The following is a 22,381-nucleotide window of genomic DNA, read 5'->3' on the forward strand; positions in this document are numbered from 1 at the left end:
TTGTTAATTGATTAGTATCATAGATATATATCCATCAGTCAAATCGGGAGTATTCCCTGTAGAAAAGGAAGTTGTATGACTGCATAAAACAAGGTGACTTATTATAAATATAATTATATAAGCGTGACTTATTATAAATATAATTATATAAGCATGATTTAAAGTCCTTTGAAAATAGAATATTAAATTATCATGCACCAAGCTCCATTTTTCCCCATTATCTCAGAAATGTACAAAGCGACGTATTTTGGTAATCGACCAGAATATGATTATACTTCCTTCGTCCACGAAAAACTGTCTCATTTTTTCGTTTTAGTATGTCCAAAAAAATAGTCTTATTTCCATAAATGAAAAGTTTATTTCTCATGCTTTATTCACTTTTTCTCCTTTCTCCTATATTTTACCTACTTTTTCTTCTTCTCTCTTCTATACTTTATCAATTTCTTATTAAAACTCGTGTCGTTCACAAACGGGACTATTTTTTATGGAAGGAAGGAGTATATAGTAATATAAATGAAAGCTTGATATTTTTCATTTTTTATTAATTTGTGTAAATTCAAATATGATTTGGGAGGGAGAAATAAAGATATGAAAGCTATTTATAGGTTTTTCTTCTTGTATTTTTTTCGAACCCATCACTATTTCATTGTGTAAGCCCAAGACTAGGCCCAATTATGGTTCTTGGGCGGATAAATAAAGATATGAAATATATTTATAGGTATTTCTTCTTGTGATTTTTTTCAAACCCATCCCTATTTCATTGTGTAAGCCCAAGACTAGGCCCAATTATAGTTCTTGGGCAATTAATCTAAGTAGGAATTTTTAAAATGAAATAGATTTTAATGTAAAATTAATAAAGTAAGAGAGAAAGAAAAGTATGATAGTAGAAAATGGATCACACCTCAAGAGAGAAAGAAATTATAGTTCTTGAGAAAGAAATTACCTTAAATAGAAAATTTATATTTTAGGGAACGGACTAAAAAGAAAAGAGTTTTTATTTTAAGGGAACGGAGGGAGTAAAAGTTAATTGTTATCTAATTATATCAATTTATCTTTTTTTCAACATTCAATAATTAGGATAAAGCCAATTGCACAACCAGTTGACCTAATTCCATTATTCACCTAAAATTATATCCACCTGCCCAAAAATAGAAAGTTACAAGTTCATGATCATTTGATGTAACATTTCAACTTGTTTTCATCATTTAGTTTGACATCTTCACCTTAATTTCAGGTTACCAAATATTAAGGGAAGACCACAATTCTCTTCATCTATCCCACTTAGAATCATGATCAAATACAAATAATTAAAGACAACTGCAAAATTTACAAATTATTAAGTTCCGAATATATATTTCAAGGATTTGAATTTGTTCAACCATTCCACATAAAACAATAGCACACTCCACAAGAAGCTAGTGAAACTTCTCCTCCAAACCCTACTACAAATTGGAAGATAATTCTAATTATAATTAATTTAAGATGGTACCTTAATATATCCTCTGATTCCTTATTATAAATTATCCCATGTTCAGATAATTATTGTTTCTGCCTGATAATCATCATACAACAGATTTCATTATTTATTGCACGCAAATATTAATAATATTGTTCTCAAACAAGAATATGAATAAAATAAATAAATGATGGCATGCAACATGCATAATTGGACCGCTAAGCTAAATCACGTCCTACTTTCCGGTAAGGCGTAAAGCTAAATGAGTGACATCGTTGTATTCTCAATTCTCATAAAATGTCGAAGACAATGAAAAAGAAAAACCATAATTTAATTAGTAAGGAGATTCCCTTTAATAAATAGACCATGATTTTGAGTCACTTGAATTATATGAATATAAAGAACTATTATCAATAATCATGTTTTAAAAAGTAATTAGATTCAAACAAATCTAGCTAATTTAGTTGCAAAACAAGTTAACATCAAACTTAATAAAGCAGGAATCAATAGCAAAGGCAAATGCTTTATGAATTTTATGATGCATCAGATTTGGCTCGGTTATTGATAAAGTAAACGAATTTGTTATTTTTTAAAATCATTTTTAATTTTAAGTTAAAACCATAATCCAACGTGTATCCTACGGGGATGGATCCTCTGCTGTGGAGGGAGTAGGATGTTGTGCACCAAAACGACGTCGTCCATCCCCTTAATTCCCTAACTCCTTTTTCCTTTACTCTGTTACCCTCATTTCCGTTTCATTTATTTTTTCATTGGTTATACATGATGCCAAACCATTTTAATACTATTATATTTGTACTCTATATTTGGAAAAGGATTCATTAAAAGTTTCAAATTTTTTAACTAGATTACATTGTCATCGTGTGTTTAAACTATTTTATTTTTAGTATTCTTCACATTTAAAAAAGGTTAATTAAAAACTATTTTATTTTTAGTATTCTTCACATTTAAAAAAGGTTAATTAAAAGTTTAAAATTTTCATGATGCTTTTGTTTACTTCTAAAACAAAAACGTAAAGAAATATTTTTAATGATATGCATTTAAAGGGATTATTTATAATTTTTATTTTCCCCACGGAATTTTCATAATATTTTATACAAGTACTCCCTCCGTCCATGAATAAATGTCTCATATATAATAAAATGTGAGCGGAATGAGTTAGTGGAATATACCGCTTACCAAAAAACATAAAAGTGAAATGAAACATTTACTGGCGGACGGACGAAAATGAAAAAATGGAACATTTAATTACGGACGGATAGAGTAGTATTTTAGAAGTACATAAAGGCAAAACAATAAGATGGACTTTAGTAAAGCTTTCTACAACAATGAGTATGAAAAATACTATATCCGTCTCATAAGAATATGCACTTTTTTATTTTTAGTTCGTCCTAAAAGAATATGCACTTTCTAATTTTGAAAACGTTTTTCTCTCTAATGAGATGAACCTCATTCTCCACTAACAATATTTTATTTACTTTTTCTTTCTATATCTCTCTTACTTTGCCAATTTTGCATTAAAATTCGTGTCGAAGCCAAAGTGCATATTTTTTGGGAATGAGGGAGGGAGTATAGAATATTATCAAAATGAAAATTCTTATATTTGCGCATGGAAGCTTTTATAAATTATAAAGCTTATTTAAATAAATAAAAATTGTCATGTATCCTCCTACATTATATCTAATTAAATTCGAAAAAATTATGTGGAAGTGTTACACAAGACATAGATAAATAAAATAAAAAAGAAGTTTTCGGTGCTAAGAACCGACATGTTTGCCTAAGGAAATTAAAAGGAATTTGACGCAATAATAACCTTTTTATTTAAATAATAACTAGAGTTGGAATAAATTATATGGAAGTGCATCACTAAAGGGAATAGAAAATTAAGTCAAAGGAAAAAAGGAAACGGAAATGAAGGGAGTAAAGGAAAAAGAGTTAGGGATTTAAGGGGATGGACGACGTCGTTTTTAGTGCACAGAACCCTCTGCTGTACCTCCTCCACAGCAGAGGATCCAACCCTGTTCCAAATTCCGATCATGGATCAGCGCCGCTACATGAAAATTGAATAGAAATTATTATTTTATTGAATTGAACTATCAAAATAAAGTTGGTATAGTAGTGCTGTGTCCCATTAGAAGGTTCTAGAATGGAATTGGAAGTTACAGTGATGTGGAGAATGTGATGCTACATAATTAAGATATCTAAAAGCATAGAAATTAGAATAATGTCAATGCCATTATTAATCACTAAAATTAAAATGACATGTTAGGTTTTAATCAAAAGTAGATGAACCTAGTTTAGATATACAAAAAAAAAAGTGCACACATGAAATATGTGGACCCAAATTCATATCACCCAACCAATAAATTGTCGATTGAAAATAGATAATACTACACATGTTTACTATAATTAAAAATGTTTATTTAAACGTTTGTAAATATGTATGATTAAAAAAGGGCTTGTCAATTAATGACTCTAGCAATAACTGACCCCCAAATAGCGTAGAGATTCGGGCTCGAATAACGCATAAGTATGTAATGTCACGAGATTAGGGCATAACCCCGTCCCCATTTCCGGCCCCAAGTCCCCTCCACGTCATCATTCCTCTACAGTTGCGGCCCAGGCCCCAACTGCTGTAATCCTGGAGGTTGCGGCCCGGGCCGCAACTAATAAATGACACTATTCACAACTCCAACCTATTTTGAACGTAAAATAAAATACGTTGAGCAATTATAACACGAACAATTCATTTTTAATACAAAAATAATAAATTATAAACTAAAAAATATACAAAAAATTAGAGTAATAAAAAAAATGCAAAAAAAAATAAAAAATTTAAATTCTGCAATACACGTTGCCCTTCTCCATCTCCTTCTTCCTCTTCCTTCTTCTTCCCCCTCTCCCCCTTCTTCTTCTTCTTAAAAATGCAAAAAATAAAAAAAAATTAAAATTGATGAAAAAAACGTCGCCCCTCTCCATCTCCTTCTTCTTCCTCTTCCTCCTTCTTCCCCCTCTCCCCCTTCTTCTTCTTCTTAAAAATGCAAAAAAAAAAAAAATTAAAATCGATGAACAGTAGCGGCCCGTCACCGTGCAACCCCGTCCCGGGCCGGGACGCGGGACGCTCCCCAGGCCGGTCACGCGTCACCGGGACGGGCCTGAGCCGTGCCGCCCTTCCGTGTAATGCATGGGACGGGCCGGGACTCGCGAGATGCGGCCCGGCCCCTTGCGTTACGCATGCTCTTAATTCCCATCAACGAATTAAATCACTTCTTTTCTCGACTTTTTCGTTGGTTGGAACTAATCCTATGATTCGAAGGATTAAGTTTCGTGGGCTTTAAGGTGGAGGTCACGTGATTGTCAACAAATTCATTAAATATCACGTGATCAACATCAATATTCATCAATCAGCAGTCGATTATCAATAGTGATTCCTTTCCACGTTCGAATGTGCTTCTCCCTTAGATTTATTTGCAGATAATAATTAAACAGTAAAAATATAACAATAAATATTCTTCGTTATCACTAGAGCTCAACTTTAGTGACTGATTTTGATTTATATTACTGTGATTTGACCCCTTCCATCTCTAAGAAATAGTTTTATTTATTCTATTTCTTTTTTTACAGCTCGAGAAAATATTTTATTTTACTTTGACAATTAATGTTTAGTTATTTTCACAAAAAAAGAATAATTGGAAAATTTAAAATAGTGCAATATGAAAATGGGACTAGTGCATATTTTTAAGAGGCGAAAAAGTATAAAATATGGAATTAAATATTTTCTTAAAATCATAAAATAATCATGGTTAAGAAGTTAATTAAGTGGACGTGATTCTCTAACTTTACATGTCCCGTTGCCTCTAGAGAACAATAAAGAGAATAAAATAAACATTATAAAAACTGGCTACCTCTCGATCGGCCTCAAAAATGACTAGTACTACTATTATTCTACGTACTAAATAAAATTAGAAAGCTTCTCTTATTTACCTAGAGTCGTGTTTAGCCATTAATAAGTTTAAATACTTTATACTCTTCTTTTGATCAGTGCTTAATTGCTTCCACAAATCCGATTGTATATATCATGTCAATATTTTTTCTATAGAGTAGCATATGGAATCGATAAAGACTAGGATTTTTAAGCACTTTTTTCGCCCAAACTCTTTACTCTTTTATAATAAGTCAATTCTATTGTGTAATAGACCCTCTCAATAAAGAATACTTTATAATTAGTGGGGCTAAATTGGAATTCAGCTAACCCATTATCATGATGCTTATATGTTGGAATCACATATTTTGTTTTATTGCGTATACCAATCAGGAATTGAGTAAATAATATTATTCATGATTAAATTACTATATAGAATGAGAATATGACAATATCACTAAATTCAGTAATGAAATTTATAACATGATACAGAATTTGCATAGCAAGTACACAAAATTCATTTTTGTTTAGCGAATAAATGATCATTTATTTGTAATATAAGTAGTACTTATTATATTTAGTAAAATACCAAATTTAGTTCTTGAAACTATCATGCACAAAAATCCGCAAATATCAATTTCAAATTTTGTGTACATATTTATGATAATAAAGTGGTATTAATAAGAATTTCCTTGTTCCTTGATGCTAATTAATATTGAAATAATGGACTAAATCAAAACAATAGCACCTTAGTTTAGATTTAATAATACACATATATATGGTAGATATGTCATCGTACTTTATCTAAACATATTTCATATTTATTATACCTTCTTCTAGTTTATATATGTTCGATTTTTACATCACTTGTGTTACCACTTCTTTCTCTTCTTATTCATTTTAGTTATAAACTTAAATAAGAATGCAATTCACACGTCTAACACTCGTCTAACATTTAATTATTTTACTACCTCAAACCAATAGTTTTAACTATGCAATGGCATTAACCTACCTAATTCAACTTGAAGAGAATCAACTTAGTTATATCAATACATTGACATAAATACAATAAGCCCTTTCATTTAAAATACTAGTATAAAAAAGAGACAACTGAAAATTTTAAAATCTTACAATCTTCTTGGCCTTTCAAATTGAATGGAAGTACTTCAAATGAATTGAAAAAGAAAGACTAACTTTAATACATTAGAATAGGATGTCCCAAAAATAACATTTGATACAATTGAATTTGAAGAGTAATTTGTCTTTTCACGGATACCAAATGGTGTAAGCTTTTTATCTAAAATATGGTATAGCTACAAACATAATCGTTTCAAATTAAAAGTAAAAAAAATAGAAGAATAATCTATTCATGCAGTTATTGAATTATTGTTGGAGTAAAATACTACTAATTATTTGGCAAATTAAAAAGGTTGACAGCTAAGCATTGGAGTTAAAGAGCGAGAAGAAAAAGAGATTTTCCCAGCTGTACTATGTCAAGCCACAGGGCTGCGCCGCGTGGCAACTCGTGTTTGGTTACTTAGCATGTATAAATTCCCTATTAATTGAATTTATCCTAAAAAACAAACTAGATTCCTTTTAGTAGTCATCCGAATAATCAAAGTGAATCATACTGGCGCTAAGCTAAGTCGTGTTTTGTTTTTTTTTTCTGCGCTAAGCTAAGTCGTTTCCTAACACAATAATAACACGAATTTAAAGTGAAATGATAATAATACGAATCCAACACGACAATTAGATGATAAATATAACAAATGATTCATGACAACGTAATAGTAGAGGTCCTGACGGTAATAGAGGCAAAGTTGAAAAATGAGACAATGATAAACTAATTTTAACTTTAAAAGTTTAATATTACTAGTAGTACTTATTAACGGGTTATCTGAATTCGACTCAAACTCAATCCGAAATTATATGTACTTATCAAGTCAACTTGATAAGGACACGAACACAAAAATACTTGACATTAACCCGTTTATTTCTTATGTGCTTGTATCATATCAAAAATTTTACTGTATCCAAATTGTGAGTATTATCAAATTGTACTCCCTCCCGCCAAAAATATATAGTTACCTTTCACGATATTATGAATTTAAATCTAATATTCATCCGTCCCAAAACACGTTATCCGGCTTTTATTGTTATATCACACTAAAAGTGTTGTACTCTTTTGGGATGAGGAAATTATATTTCAATGAATTTAATAATTCATCCAATAACATAGTAGAAAAATAGAATTTGTCAGAGGATACTCACGTACTCATATGAATTATTCATCTTGTTTATGTTTTGCTTATCTTTCATTTATTTTTATATGTTTATATTTATGGTTGTCTGATAAAATATTTTAGTCATGTAAGTTGTATATGCAGTAGCATCCGTCTGCAAATATTTAATCAACCAACACTTCTGTTTTGGGTGGGCCCATTCAATATATGTAGGATAAAAAATTATATCAAATGAATTGTTATAAATGAAAGTATTCATAAAATGACCACGTGTAACAGTACAATTATAAATGCACTATGTATTATAAATAGTAGTCTAATAATTTGTTGTCAATTTAAAAATGATAATCTTTCCTACTAATTTAATCCCATAAAAAGAAAGTGAAAAACAAGCTATCAAATGTCAATTTCAACCTTAGAATATGGATTAGAACGGATTTTCTGCAGATCTGTCTACTGCGTTTGACTCCGCCACTATTCTTCTCTCTTTAATTTCTTGCCATTTTTATGTTAATTACTAAAAGATTTAATTTAGTTTTCTAACATATTTTATAATTTAATGTAACAATAGCAATAAAATAGATGCACTAACATATGTTGATCATACTATTATTTTCAACTTCAATACTCACCAAACATTATCATCGAGTTAAAGTAAGCTAGCTATATTACGAGTACGATTATTTAGCTATGTTAAGTTATAAAATATCATGTCACATCATCACTTTTTGGATGTTTTATGAGCACGTCTACTTTGTTACAAATTCGATAGTGAAGTTGAGCTACAATTGAAGAAAATAGACCAACAACATCACATTTTTGTATTTTATAGTAATAAATTTTGATAAACGAATATTATACTATATTTTACTCCCTCCGTCCCGCCCTACTTGCACTTATTTCCTTTCTGGGCGTCCCAAGTTATTTGCACTCTTTCCATTTTTAGTAACAATTTATACCTACAGCCGTAATTGTTGACTTTGTCTATCACTCATTCTTTAATCTCCGTGCCCAAAAGGAAATGTGCGAGTAGTGCGGGACGGAGGGAGTACAAAATTGTATGTCATGTGAAATTTACTTCAATTTTAATTTGATCGGCATCTTCCAAAAATATTCCGAAATTCATTTCTTTAAATAAAAGTTGGAATGGTTATATTTCAAATCATAATTATTCGTTCACTTAATATTTAAAACTACTATGTACACTTATTTAATTTTCGCAATCATCTTGCGATGATCCCAATTGAAATTAAGATGACAAATCAAAATATAATAATGTCGTTTTCTCAAAAAACAACAATGTTTTATTGTTATATTAGTACTATTTATCTTTAATTTTGATTATTACGGTATAATTATAAAAACACTATCATTTAAATGTAAATTTTGATGTTAAAAAACAAGAAAATATTGCAATTTGACCGGATCGGAAATCTACAGCAAAACAGTTACAAACCTCCACACTCAGACGTGGCGGAGCTGATTTAAAGCAACCACGACAGCCTGTTCACAACTTTTTCTCTCTCCAACTCCAACTCCAACTCCATATACATACACTATTTTAGCACCAAAATACTCCTCCATTACCGAATTTTGATCTTCTTCCTTGTGTCGATTGGGTGTCCTAAATGCATTTCGGTTGCATGAAAAACCTCTTTTTCCGTTTCCCTTTTCACTCCTAATCCAAATTCCTCTTCTTGCCTTCAATCCTCATTATTCCCTTGAGCTTCCTTTGACAAAAGGAGCTTCTTTTCTTTTCTTCCCACCTCTCCAATCCCCACTATTCCTCCCCAATTTTCAGTTCGCCATTTATAAAAATTACCATTTCTTCCCATCCTTTTCGATCGAGAGCAAAATGTTTGACGGGCTGTTGAAAAGCAAGTTTTTTTCGAAATGGTTAGATCAGTTTTGATGAATGTGTGTGTGTGTTTTGATCTGAAATTTTGGGTTGATTTTGTGTTTTTGGAAATATAGCAAGTCGGATGTTAAGCTGACGCGGACGCGAATCGATATTATTACGAAAAAGAGGAATGCAACGCAAAAATATCTGAGGAATGATGTTGCTGATCTGCTTAGAAATGGAATGGATTCTCACGCCTTTGACAGGGTAAGAAGCTTTGATTTTGTTCCTTAGATCAGATTTTCAAATTTTGTCATTAATTACATTCTGTTTATGCACGATTTTCTTTCCTAAATTAGCCTTTTTTGGCATTTTGTTTCTAAAATTATGTGATTCTGATTATGATTGTGTTTGAAATAGAATCTTGAATGAATTTCTCAAACAAAAATGGCACTTCATGCTGTGAAATTTGTTGTTTTCATGCTGTGATTTTGATCTAAGAGTAAAATAATAGTTTGGTGTATCCTAATCCTTTGCTGGTGATATGTCTATGGATATTAATTGCTTTAGATAATAGAATTAAATGATGCTTTCTGTTTGAGATTTTGGAAAAAGGATGATGAAAGACAGCAAGAGTTAGATAGACACAACACAACACAGCACAACACCCTTAACCTAGTAATTGGTTTTGAGGTTGTTTTTATCCACTTTTTTAGGTCATCCTTGTAGAAAGGTTATTGTTAACTTGTCCACAATTGTAAGTTATGTTTAGGATTAGGACCGTGATGCTTCAAACTTGTCGTTCGGTCATGTTATTTCTTAGTAGTTGTTGGTTGTGAGAGCCTGATGTGACATCATGATGTTTTATCAGCATTTGTTAAACATCCAGATCCACCATTCTTGTGATTGATAGAGCTGTTTTCGATGTTTGTATAGGCCGAAGGGCTTCTTACAGAGATGAACAGGTCTCAGTGTTATCAGTTGTTAGACGAGTACTGTGAACATATCTTGAAGAATCTCCCTGCCATGAACAAACAGGGGTATGGAAACCTTTATTCTTCAGTTATAGATGTTGATTAAGCTTTCCCTTCTAGCTGTTTTCGTGTGACTACTTTCAGCTTCTGAAACCACACTTCTCGATTAGCACTATGTTTTTCGGGATATTTTCTTGTTGGTTTAAGCAGAAAGTTGATTATATCATCACTCTGAATTTCAATTATGAAGCATACCTTGGAACTGAATAGACGTTCATTCTGAACAGGGAATACCCCGAAGAGTGCAGAGAAGCTGCAGCATCGTTGATGTTTGCTGCAGCGAGATTTGCTGATCTACCCGAGCTGAGGGAGCTGAGAACCATGTTTTCTGAGAGATACGGGAAGTCCTTCGATTATTACGTCAACAAACAGGTGATCACGAATGACACATTCGTATAAGATTCAACATTTAACAGTGTTCCTCAACTCTGTAAAGTAAAAATTGGATGTGTTTTGTTTTAGTTGACCGAGAAGCTGAAGCCCGATCCTCCCTCAAAAGAAACGAAACTTCTGTTATTGCACGAAATAGCTGCAGAATCTGGCTTAGATTGGGATGCAAAAGCTCTCAAAAACAAGCTTTTCAATGAGTCTCCATATGCTAAGGTATAACCTGAGTTAATATTCTGCTTAGGTTGGCTGCATCTTATATATTTGTAGCCTAACTATCTCGTTGGTGAATCTTCGACTATGTTGCAGAATCGTGTGAATGGATCTGCTCCAAAGGCCGGGGCAGGATATGAATACGGCCGTGCAAGAGAGTTGAAACCCGAGGGGAAAAAGGAAAGTCCAGTTGATGCAAGAAATGGCCTTAGTCCCCCTGTCAGAACCAACAAAGCAGCAGCGCCTGTCGGGAAGGTTTCCAAGGAAGAGGATGAAGACGAGCCTCTCAAGCCCAGGCGGACTCCTCCTTACACCAAAACCGTACCAAACAAAGCTCTCAGCAGCTCTTCGGACGAGAGTGATTCCAGTAACGACAAGGTTGAAGCAGCCCCGGAGCCAACAGTCGATGAGGTCGTCAGAGGTAATAAGCCGATGGGGAAATCCGTGAGGACAAAGCACACTAAACCTTTGCCGGACCAGGAGGTGGTTCCTGGAGGCGACGAGAAGGAGAAAGTGGTGAATAAAGAAAATGTAGCACAGGGTCGAAGAATCTTGAGATTCTTCGATGGCGGCCGCGGCCAAAGAGACGAAGAAGAGAAGATGATGGGCCGGCTTCTGAGACACTACAGTAGGAAGAAGGGGTCGAATAAACCAGAAGGGAAGCTGCCTCCGACAGATTCAAGAAAAGAGAAGAACCTAAAGGGGCAAGATGGTCCAACCAGAGCATCGTCTCTTCGTGTCGAGCCAGTGGGACCCGTGGAGACTGATCCTAGGAAGCATTCTCGGGCTGCTTCGTTCCACCCGGGCAATGCTCATATGCATCCAAATATGCCTGACTATGACGAATTTGTGGCTCGGCTTGAGGCTTTTAGAAGAAAATGAGGCCTATAATATAGCGTGAGAAGAAGAATTCATTTCATTCTATATAGTTTCAAGATTAAGGTGTTGGTGATATATGTCTTCACCTTGTTCATCACTATGATATTGTCTCATCCCTTGGAAGCAGTACTTATAAGTGTAAATTCATGCATATTCATATTCTTTATGAATATTTGAAGATATAATCTAACATCTTTCAGTATTAGCAATGCGAATTTTATTCTTATCTATTAGCTTCATAATAAAATATGATGTAATGAGTTAATAGAATGTGAAATTCATTTGTTTAAAATATAAACATGAAATAAGATATTTAATGGTGGTTATCTCAAAATAATAATATGTGACATTTAATGAGGGATGATTTGGAGAGTTAATTTTTAGGTGTGATAGCCAATTAAATTACAAAGTTTTAATTTTTGTAAAACTGCCTATCTATATACCAAACTATGCCTTCGTTGTCTGTTGATGCTCAATACGAAGTCGTTTCATTATAATAAGAAAAGAATTGGAAATGAAAGAGATAAAAAAATACTCATCTATACCATAATGATAGATACTTTCATTAGAATAAGAAAAGAATTGGAAATGAAAGAGATAAAAAATACTCATCTATACCATAATGATAGATACTATGGAAAAAAAATTTCTATAATAAGAGAAACCTCATTTTCGGATAGACTAAAGTTCAATTTTAGTCCTTACATTTGCGCTAACATTTTTTTGTCCCATACATTAAGTTTGTAACCTTTTGGTCCTTAACATGTTGTTTTGGTACATTTTGGTCCCAAACAATGACACAAACTTAATGTATGGGACCCGAAAAGAATTTTAACGAAAATGTAAGAGACCAAAATTGGACTTTAGTCCTAGATTATAATTAAGTTATCAAATTGGTCAAACATTTTGACTGTTAATTTTAACAAAAAATGGTTATTTTGGACCAAAATAATATGTTTGGAACCAAAAGGTACCAAAACAATATGTTAGAGACAAAAAAGTCACAAACTTAATGTATGAGACTAAAAAGAATTTTAGGGCAAATGTAAGAGACCAAAATTAGACTTTAGTCTTTCTAATAAGAATATTTCAATAATTTTTTCTTTTGATCTCTCTCCTACTTTATCAATTACGCATGTCATTTTCAAAGTGAACGCGATTTAAAACTCACTCTTAATGATTAAAAATAATTCTTAAAAAATGACTCTTGTTAGCAATAAAAAAATGTTATTTTATTATAAATGATTTACTCCCCTCATTCTATTTAAATGATATTGTTTATCTCATTCTAAACAAAGATGATCACTTTTTTTTTGAAATAAATTATCTTTCTTTATTCTTTTTAAAATATATAATTACATTATTTTTTCTATTTTATTTAATTTTATTCAACAATTTCATCTAAAATTTTGTATTACTTAAAAAAGATCTTATTGAGAGGGACCGCGAGCGTACTATTTAATCGAATTAGAACGATTGTGTCTAAGAAAAGGAAAAAAAAACATTAAACTAAAAGAAATACTAGAAGGGGATAATGTAGATTATTTAATATGTAATTATTTAATTGAGAATAGTTGTTTTAGCCGTCGATGTCAGCTACATGTAGTACTACTCCATAGGACTAAGCAAATTTTTACTTAGATAAGTTTAATATGTTTAATACTACCTGTCTTTTCGTAATTCAATATTTTGTCGTTTGTATGATTGTGAATAATTAACAACTAAGTTGATTATCACTGGAAGGCCGGTTTGTTTTTATCATTTTGACTGAAAATTACAGTTAATTATTTTGTTAACTGAAGTGGAACAACTTGATCAACTAATAACCAAGAAATGTTTTCGAACTCAAAAGAACTAATGTAGCAAAATATAAAAATTATGCAGTTTACAGAAATGTTTTAGGTAAAATCTTATACCGCACTAACATAATTTTAACTTATTAAGATTGAATTTTATAACGTGCCTAAAAAACTTTTACTACTATTTATAATGATAACTAAAATGGATTTGGATATGCTTCATTAAACCATCTTCAACCAATACTCCAAAAATGAGTTTTGATGTAGAAATATTCTCTTACTATACATTAAACTCAAACTCATTTTTGATGTTTTTTTTAAACAACACCAAATATGGTGTTATGCAAAAATTTGAATATGAAACAACACCAAAACCCATACTATTGTACATACGTATTTCACATTAGAGCATCTGCAAGATGTCCCAGAGGACTTCTCAAAAACATCTTCTGTCACGTCATAAGGACCTCCCACTGCACTGCCATATCATAAGGACATCCCACTGCACAATGGCGGACATTCCTAAAGACATCCCGGTGGACATCCACAATAATAAAAATTCACAAATATGTAATTTACGGAATTAAAATTTCGACACGAATACAGGGAAAATGCAACTATTTTATTTAAATAGTAAAAAACATACATAATTATTTTAAAAAAATACAACACAAAGCTTCAACAAACGCATCCACCGTCTCACTCCTCCTCGTCGTCCCCGTGGCCAGTCCCGGCATCACTCTCGGGCATGGGTGGCATCCCCAAATCGCGCCTTATATCGTCGATGACATCCTTCAGCATCAACTTGTATAAGGGATCAGTCACTGCATGCCACTTTTCCATGGTGTCTAACAGGCTCTGCTGCTGTTGCATGCGGGCGAGATGGCTGAGCTCAGGAGTGACCTGAGAAGGGGCGGTCTTTTGCCCAACCGGGCGACGGCGGCGGGAAGACGATTGAGGGCTCGGGAACTCTGCCTCAGCATCGGGGAGGTCGTGGGAATCGGCATGCTGCTGTACTCGCCGGAGGCATTGATCTTCGTCCGCTTCGGCCAGCCAGCTTCAACTCCCGCACTAAACTTGGCGGAAGTCTGCACCACAAGATAGACCTCTCAATATTTGAATTCGCCGAACTTCAAAGAACTGTCGGGGAACTGCTCCATGGACAGAACCTTCACATCCTCGGCGGACAACCCGTTGGTTGCCGTGCGGAGGTTGTTTTGGTAGATGGCAAATTGGCTGAGCTGCCTCCTCAGCCGCTCCACTATTTTCGGCATTGCTCTCCATCGTGAGGCTTCCCACCTGACGGTTTGAATTGGAGGTAGCTTTGGCTAATGCGCCACCACATTCTGTGGATATGCTGGTTAGCCCCAATGTAGGGATCCTCGACTACACCGACCCAGGCCTTCGCCAGCACGACACACTCCGGTATGCTCCAGATGATCCTCTTTCCCTCGCCGGCCTCCTCCCCCCTTCTTGCCCCACCCCACCCTCGTCCCCCGCACGCGAGGACGAGGTAGTGCCCTTGCCCTTCCCTTTGCCTTTCTTCTTCGACCTCCCTACCGCCGGTGGCATCTCAGTGGGAGACTCCCTAACCGGAGATAACCCCAACTCCCCAAAAGAGAAAGTCTCAATGCCAATGAACTGAGTCTCCAGATGAGTACCTTGGGGGAAATCGCTAGACAATAAATCCAAGGGGGTACATATTATAGTACCCGGGCATCATCCCCGGCCATTTGGGGTAGGGGCATCATCAGCGCCATTCCGGGCATCATCTCGGACATCCCTGCAGTACCGCCGGGGTTTCCCCACTTCTAACGGGAAACGTCGGCGTTTGTGACTCGCTCGTGGCGGGAGAATCACTAGCGTGCTCCATTTATCTTCAAAAGAAATGAAAGTAGAGAGAGAAACTCGTTAAAACAAGTGGTGCGAATGAAATAAAGTTCAACGAGCCGTATATATAGATTTTTTTAATTTTTTTTTTAAAAAAAATCGGCATGTCCGTCGTGGCACCGCAATGACGGACGTCCTCGGAAAGCCACGGATTTGCGAAGTCCGCATCCGTCCCTCCCACGCCTAATGGTGGATGTCCCGCCGGACATCGGACGTCCGCCGAGAAATCCGCCATTGCGGATGCTCTTAGAGTGCGTTAAATACTACTGTAAAATTTGAATTTGTTTTATTTATAAACAAATTAATCTATTTTTTATATATATAAAAAATGCTTTAGTTAAGTGTGATATATTTAGCTCCGTCTATTTGACACCAATGGAGCCTCTAAGAGCGTCCACTATGGTTAGGCGCGGCGGTGGGGCGGCGGATTATAGTGGAGAATGAGGATAGCCGCGGGCTGGACGCGGCGAGGGGTGGGAGACGCGGCGGACGCGCGATCGCCGTGTGCGGGGCGATGTCGCGCCGAGGGGTGTATAGCCGCGCCTATAGGCGCGGCGGCTATAGTGCATCGAACCGCCGCGGCGATTTCGCCGGCAACGAGAAATTTGACGTTTTTTCCACCATCCCCTCTATAAATACCACACCCCCTCTACTTATTTTTCACCATTTTCACAAAATCCATCCACTCTCTATCCACACAACTACTCTCTAAAAAAATGAATCGAGGAAACGACGACTCATCCGACTATGAGGAATCGGGATATGACACCAATCCATCACAGCCGTCGGGTTTTGCCGGATATGGCGGGACTCCGTCCCAGTATTGGAATTGGAATCAATCTCCCCCACCATGGGCATCGAGTCCACCCCTTCCTCCATCTCAGCCGTGGAGGTCTTCTCCAACGCCGCCTCCTTTACAGCGGAATCTGAGTCGTTCCGCATTTGGGGATTACAGACCCAACCTAGACGCGCTTCACCAGCCGCGGCCGGGTTCCCCTTTCCGAGAACAACCTTCGCCACGCCGAGAGTGGCCGAAGCGCAGCTGATGTGAAGACCCTGTCGGAGGGCCAATACCGCAAGACGGGCCAGCCGAAGTTCACCTTGTGGGAGGAGTATCTTGTCCTCGCGGATTGTCCGAAATTCAGGTCGATCGTCGCGCAAGAGGTGGGCACAGCTCCTGGCCCGAAGCGCACAAGGCACAACCTTGCCGGGCAATACAGCAGTGGGAGCGGCTCGCACGAGTTCGAGCAGTCCGACGAGCAAGTAGAAGAGCCAGCCGCGACTCACATAAGGCGACGACGGCCCCCGGGACAACAAGCCTCTATCCGCAGCGCCAGAGGGGGTAGAAGTGCCTCCCACATATCGGCGGCCGCGTCCGGATCGCGCTTCCCCCAGTCTGCCCCAATCCCACTGCCCACGGTGCAACCCCACGAGGTATTGGCCAATACCATAGACGTGCAGTTGATGCAACAACTGCAAGACGTATGCAGCAAATACGCAGGGGAAACTGACCCGTACCTCAGGAACGTCTACAAGCGGCTCATCACTCGGATTGAGAGTCGACTGGGGTCTGTTGATAATGCTCCTGGGGAAACCGCGGCCGGCAGCAGCGAGAGAGAAGGAGGAGAAGGAGGAGAAGGAGGAGAAGAAGAAGAAGACGACGACGAGGAAGCCGACTCCGACACCGAGTAGGCGGTGGCGGAATTTTTAGTTGTATTTTATTTTACATATTCGTTGTAACATTTTACCGGTTTGAAATACAACGAATATTCGGCCCTAATAATTACCTAGTTTTCTATTTATTTATAATGCGATTATTTTATTTATAAAATTTTGGGGCTATTGGAGGTGTCCACTATAGTGGCGGAAATAGAATTTTGGGGCTATGGACAACAAAACTGGGGCTATAGACAAAAACTGGGGCGGGGCTATTGGGCGTGTCCACCTTATAGTGGACACCCTAAATCTCTTCTCCGCCGCCGTAACAGGATAATACTACGGCGGAGGCGCCACCGGCCGGAGCTCCAATCACTATCTAATGTTCACCAATTTATTAGCTAAAGAGACTGTTTGTAAGTCTATGACAGAAAGTTACTGCTTTATTCCACGCAGCAACGAATCTTCCTTTTTTTTACTGCATCCAATATTCTGCATTTTCTCCTTTTCCACCGTTTCTGGTAAAAGTGAAGAGTCCAACGTCGTCGTTTCCTGCTCCCCTTGCTCTCGTAATCAAACTAGTGTCATCACATGGATTGCTTCAACATCACTCTTTTCCCAATTTTGATTCGTTCAACTGATAAAAAAGGGGGAAAAAGCTCAAAGAGAGTTGATATGTATCGATAAAACCCTCAATTTCCTCCCCCAATTTCAGCCGTTTTACACAATCCAGTGCTTCCTCTGCGTCACTGTGTGGAATTCTGCGGCGGCAATTCGAATCGCCGACCATAGCAATGGGCTGCACGCAGTCGAAGATCGAGAACGAGGAGACGGTCAACCGATGCAAGGAGCGCAGGCAGCACATGGAGCGCGCCGTTACAGCGAGGAACAAATTCGCCGCCGCACACTCCGCCCACGCCATGTCCTTGAAGAACACCGGCGCCGCCCTCAGTGACTTCGCCCAGGGAGAGGTCACCTACCCCTCCACCCTCGGCGCCGCCGCTTCCGCGTCGCCATCCACCGTGAGTGCCGCTCCGCCTCCTCCTCCTCTCCCTCGCTTCGAGAATTTCGCCCCGCCGCCTCCTCCGCCGGAATTCCCGAACACGTCACCGCTCCAGCGCGCCGCTACCATGCCGGAATTCGTGATCCCCGGACCCGTGAATAATCACACTGATCCGATAATTGAGGAAGAAAACGAAGAGGATGATGAATTGGAGAGTAGCCATAGCTTGAAACGGCGGAGTAAGAGTAGTAAAAGTGCGGGTAGAGGCGGGATCTCACCTCCTGAGGCTGTAGAAGAAGAGGTTTTGCATCAGCAGCGGAAGAATGATCAACGGCCGCCTCCTCCTCCGCCGAATTCTTCGTCTTGGGATTACTTCTTCGAAACCGACAATATTCCGGGGCCGACATTAGCTGATGTGGAGGAGAATAGTGTTGAGAGAGAGGAGATGAAACGGAAGATGCTTGCAGAAAGTGCCAGGAGAAAAGAAATGGAGGCGAAGGCTAAGGCTGCGAAAGCAGAGGCGAATGAGATGGCGAGTGAGCTTCCTCCGCAGCCACCTCCACCAGAAGCTGCAATGGCAGCTGCTATGGCTGGGAAGAGAGCGAAACAAGCTGTTCTTCCGGCTGAGGGGAAGAAGAAGAGTGTGTCTAATGTGAGCCTTGCGCAGATATTTGTCGAGCTTGATGATTGTTTTCTTAAGGCTTCAGAAAGCGCACATGATGTTTCTCGGATGCTAGAGGCTACCCGCTTGCATTATCACTCAAATTTTGCTGATAAAAGAGGTAAATTGAGTGTTTTTGGTACAAGGAAAGGAAAGTTCATACATATTAATGAAGCAAGAGAGTATAGCGATGAATGTTTTCTCACTTAGCAGCTGTGTTTTGGTTGTGAAAGCCCAAATTTGTTCAAGCAAGTATTAAGTATTTGTGTCTTCATTGGCAGGGAATATTAATCATTCAGAAAGAGTGATGCGCGTCATTACTTGGAATCGGTCCTTTAGAGGTTTGGCTAATGCTGATGATCGGGTGGATGACTTTGATTCGGAGGAGCATGAAACTCATGCAACGGTGTTGGACAAGATGCTGGCATGGGAAAAAAAGCTCTATGATGAAGTGAAGGTATCATCATGCTTCCATCTTGTAACTAATTTTCTGTCATTTTTAAGGTATATAGGAGTAGTAATAAAGTTTGTTAATTTTGTTTCTACAAAAAACAAGTACTATCCGTTTTTCCTTTGCTGGCCGAAATTATGTTTCATTTTTTTTTTCTGATTATCAATGCTGAACTTCAACTGGTTTCTCTTGAAGTTGGTCTTTAGGATTCAGTCCTAGGTTTATTATGCCTTTTAAAGGTAGATCAACTGCTATAGAATTCAGCAAGTTGATAAAGTTGTTCAAAAAATAAAACTGGCTGTATCATGGCTTTTGACAATTTTGTTGGGGTTGTTGCCTTTTATCTTCAAGTGGTCATGATGTTATGGTAGTTCAGCTGATTTCGGAAGTTGTTCGTTTAGACACTAAGATGCAGTAGCGGTTGTGTAGCATGGCCTTGTTTTCTTGTCAATGGCATTAAACTTACAGTTGTGACTTCCACATTAAAATTTTTAATGTTAACTGCAGTGATCCGTAAAAGAATTAGGTTGTTGCATTCCTGTAGACAGATAGAAATTAGCAGAATATATTTTTATTTTTTAAGTTTTATCTAATCTGGATTGTTATGTTGTTTTTTTGTTTGGTGATTTACAGGCAGGAGAACAGATGAAACTTGAACATCAAAAGAAGGTGGCCTCATTGAACAAGTTGAAGAAACGTAGCTCAAACACAGATGCGTTGGAGAGAATGAAAGCTGCAGTTAGCCATCTGCATACGAGATATATAGTCGACATGCAGTCCATGGATTCCACTGTTTCTGAAATTAATCGTCTGCGTGACGAACAACTCTATCCAAAACTCGTTTCCCTTGTTGATGCGTGAGTTCTCGAGCTTTTCTAACAATCTCTTTCTGTCCATGCTCATTTGTTGTGAGTGTATTCTTGAAATTGTTCTTGTATATATGACTATGATAGGTTATTTCTAAATTCTCTCATCAAAATACTGTGTTTTTTGTGTGACTATTCGATGTTCCTTTTCTAACTATGTGAATTGTTTCTCCAGAATGGCTATTATGTGGGAGACAATCAGAATACACAATGAGAACCAATCCAAGATTGTTCAAGCATTGAAGTATCTCGACATCTCCCAAGCTCCAAAAGAAACAACCGAACACCACCATGAGCGCACACGCCAGCTAGGCGGTGTGGTTCAGGAATGGTTTACAAATTTCAGTGAACTCATGGGCCAGCAAAAAGAATATATCAGAGCACTCAACCATTGGTTGAAGCTAAACCTCGTTCCAATCGACACAAACTTGAAGGAGAAGGTCTCATCACCCGGTCGACCTCAAAAACCCCAGATCCAGACACTCCTCCAAGCCTGGCAAGAATATCTAGACAAGCTCCCCGACGAGCCAGCAAGGCAGACTATCAACAACTTTGCAGCCATTATAAAGACCATATGGCAGTATCAAGTGGAGGAGCTCGACTATAAAAACAGGTGTGCAGAAGCAAGAAAGGAACTCATCAGAAAAACCCGAGATTTTGAGAGTTGGTACAACAAGCAAATGCAGAAGAGATCACCTGCTGATGACATGGATCCAGAGAGGCAGATGAATCAGAGTCATATTGCTGATAGGCAGCTCGCGGTTGAAACTGCAAAACAGAAACTGGAGGACGCGGAAGAGTCTTATCAGAAGCAATGTGTTCAAGTTAGAGATAAGTCCCTTATGAATCTGAAGAGCCATTTGCCCGAACTCTTTAGGGCGCTGTCCGATTTTTCTCTCGTCTCCTCGGACATGTACAGTCATTTGAGGGCCATCGCGCATTCGCAAAGCAGGAATGAGGTATCTTAATGAGGACTCGTCTTTTACCTTCTGCACATGTAATTTTCCCATATGTATTATACAAATAATTTACCACTTTGATGTGTTTTGTTGTGAAATGGTGACAAGAATTGTTGAATCCTATTTATTTTTACTCCTGTGTGTATATGGCCAAGAGATGGGATCGTGAGATGATTCATTCATATATGTAATGTATGTTGCTAATTTATTTGCTGCAAGGGAACTTGTGTCTGTTTTTTTATTAATTATTTGTTTTTTTGTTTAAACCGTAATATAACCAATTTGTTTTTCTCTGTTTCTGTTTAACAATAAGCTGGGCTATTAGTATTATGGAGTTTTTGATACTTATGTTTGAAATGTTTAAAATAATAAATTACTTCTCAATTTATATAGTGAGTACTATACAAGAGAGACTGATACCCATGATTGCATTATTTATTTATTTTTATATATATTAATGTTAAATTCAAGAATATTTTTAAATATTTTAGTTGACATTATTAAGTTTATTAATGTAAAAATCAAAGCTCTATTCATTTTTTCCTTTGAATTTAAATAAATACTCTTTTGCTCATATTTAAAATGTTCATATTTCATTTTTAGTTTATCTCATTCATAATTTATTTTTTATATTTGAAAATAAATCGGATGGAGAAAATAAGAAAAATGATTCAAACTTTTTTTTGGTTTAAAACAAAGGTGTAGAATCCGCCTTATGGCGGAATTCGACTATTCGACTAATCCTGCTTGATCGGGCTTGCGAAAAGTCTCCCAGCGGGTGGCGGGGTTCGAACCTGTGACCTCAAGCTTCGCGCTGCCAACTGCGCTGCGACCGGGCTTGCGGATTAAGGCTGAAAGTCTTCCCTTAAGCTTCGCGCTGCCAACTGCGCTGCGACCGGGCTTGCGGATTAAGGCCGAAAGTCTTCCAGTGGGTGACGGAGTTTGAACCTATGACCTCAAGGTCACCACAGCTTCGCATTACCAACTGCGCTGCGACCCGTTGGTAAAATGATTCAAACTTTAATTTGTGTAATTGAACACATTCTATCTGAAGTCGTATTGCTTAAGGATTAGCGCCAATGATTGGCTCGACAGTCTAAACGC

General features: G+C 37.1%; 2 protein-coding genes across 2 annotated transcripts; both read left to right on the forward strand.

Moving 5' to 3' along the window:
* Positions 1–9,207: 9,207 nt before the first annotated feature.
* On the forward strand, positions 9,208–12,197 carry LOC121795112. Its single transcript, XM_042193558.1, has 6 exons — positions 9,208–9,535; positions 9,614–9,746; positions 10,416–10,519; positions 10,741–10,885; positions 10,976–11,116; positions 11,210–12,197. The coding sequence occupies exons 1-6, from the start codon at positions 9,495–9,497 to the stop codon at positions 11,993–11,995; spliced, it is 1,350 nt and encodes a 449-aa protein (XP_042049492.1). The 5' UTR covers positions 9,208–9,494; the 3' UTR covers positions 11,996–12,197.
* Positions 12,198–17,876: 5,679 nt separating this feature from the next.
* Positions 17,877–21,495, forward strand: LOC121795098 (protein ROLLING AND ERECT LEAF 2-like). Its single transcript, XM_042193543.1, has 4 exons — positions 17,877–19,122; positions 19,283–19,458; positions 20,086–20,309; positions 20,494–21,495. The coding sequence occupies exons 1-4, from the start codon at positions 18,132–18,134 to the stop codon at positions 21,284–21,286; spliced, it is 2,184 nt and encodes a 727-aa protein (XP_042049477.1). The 5' UTR covers positions 17,877–18,131; the 3' UTR covers positions 21,287–21,495.
* Positions 21,496–22,381: the final 886 nt, after the last annotated feature.

This window comes from Salvia splendens, chromosome 3 (genome assembly GCF_004379255.2).
Source record: "Salvia splendens isolate huo1 chromosome 3, SspV2, whole genome shotgun sequence".
In the NCBI taxonomy this organism is placed as follows: domain Eukaryota; kingdom Viridiplantae; phylum Streptophyta; class Magnoliopsida; order Lamiales; family Lamiaceae; genus Salvia; species Salvia splendens.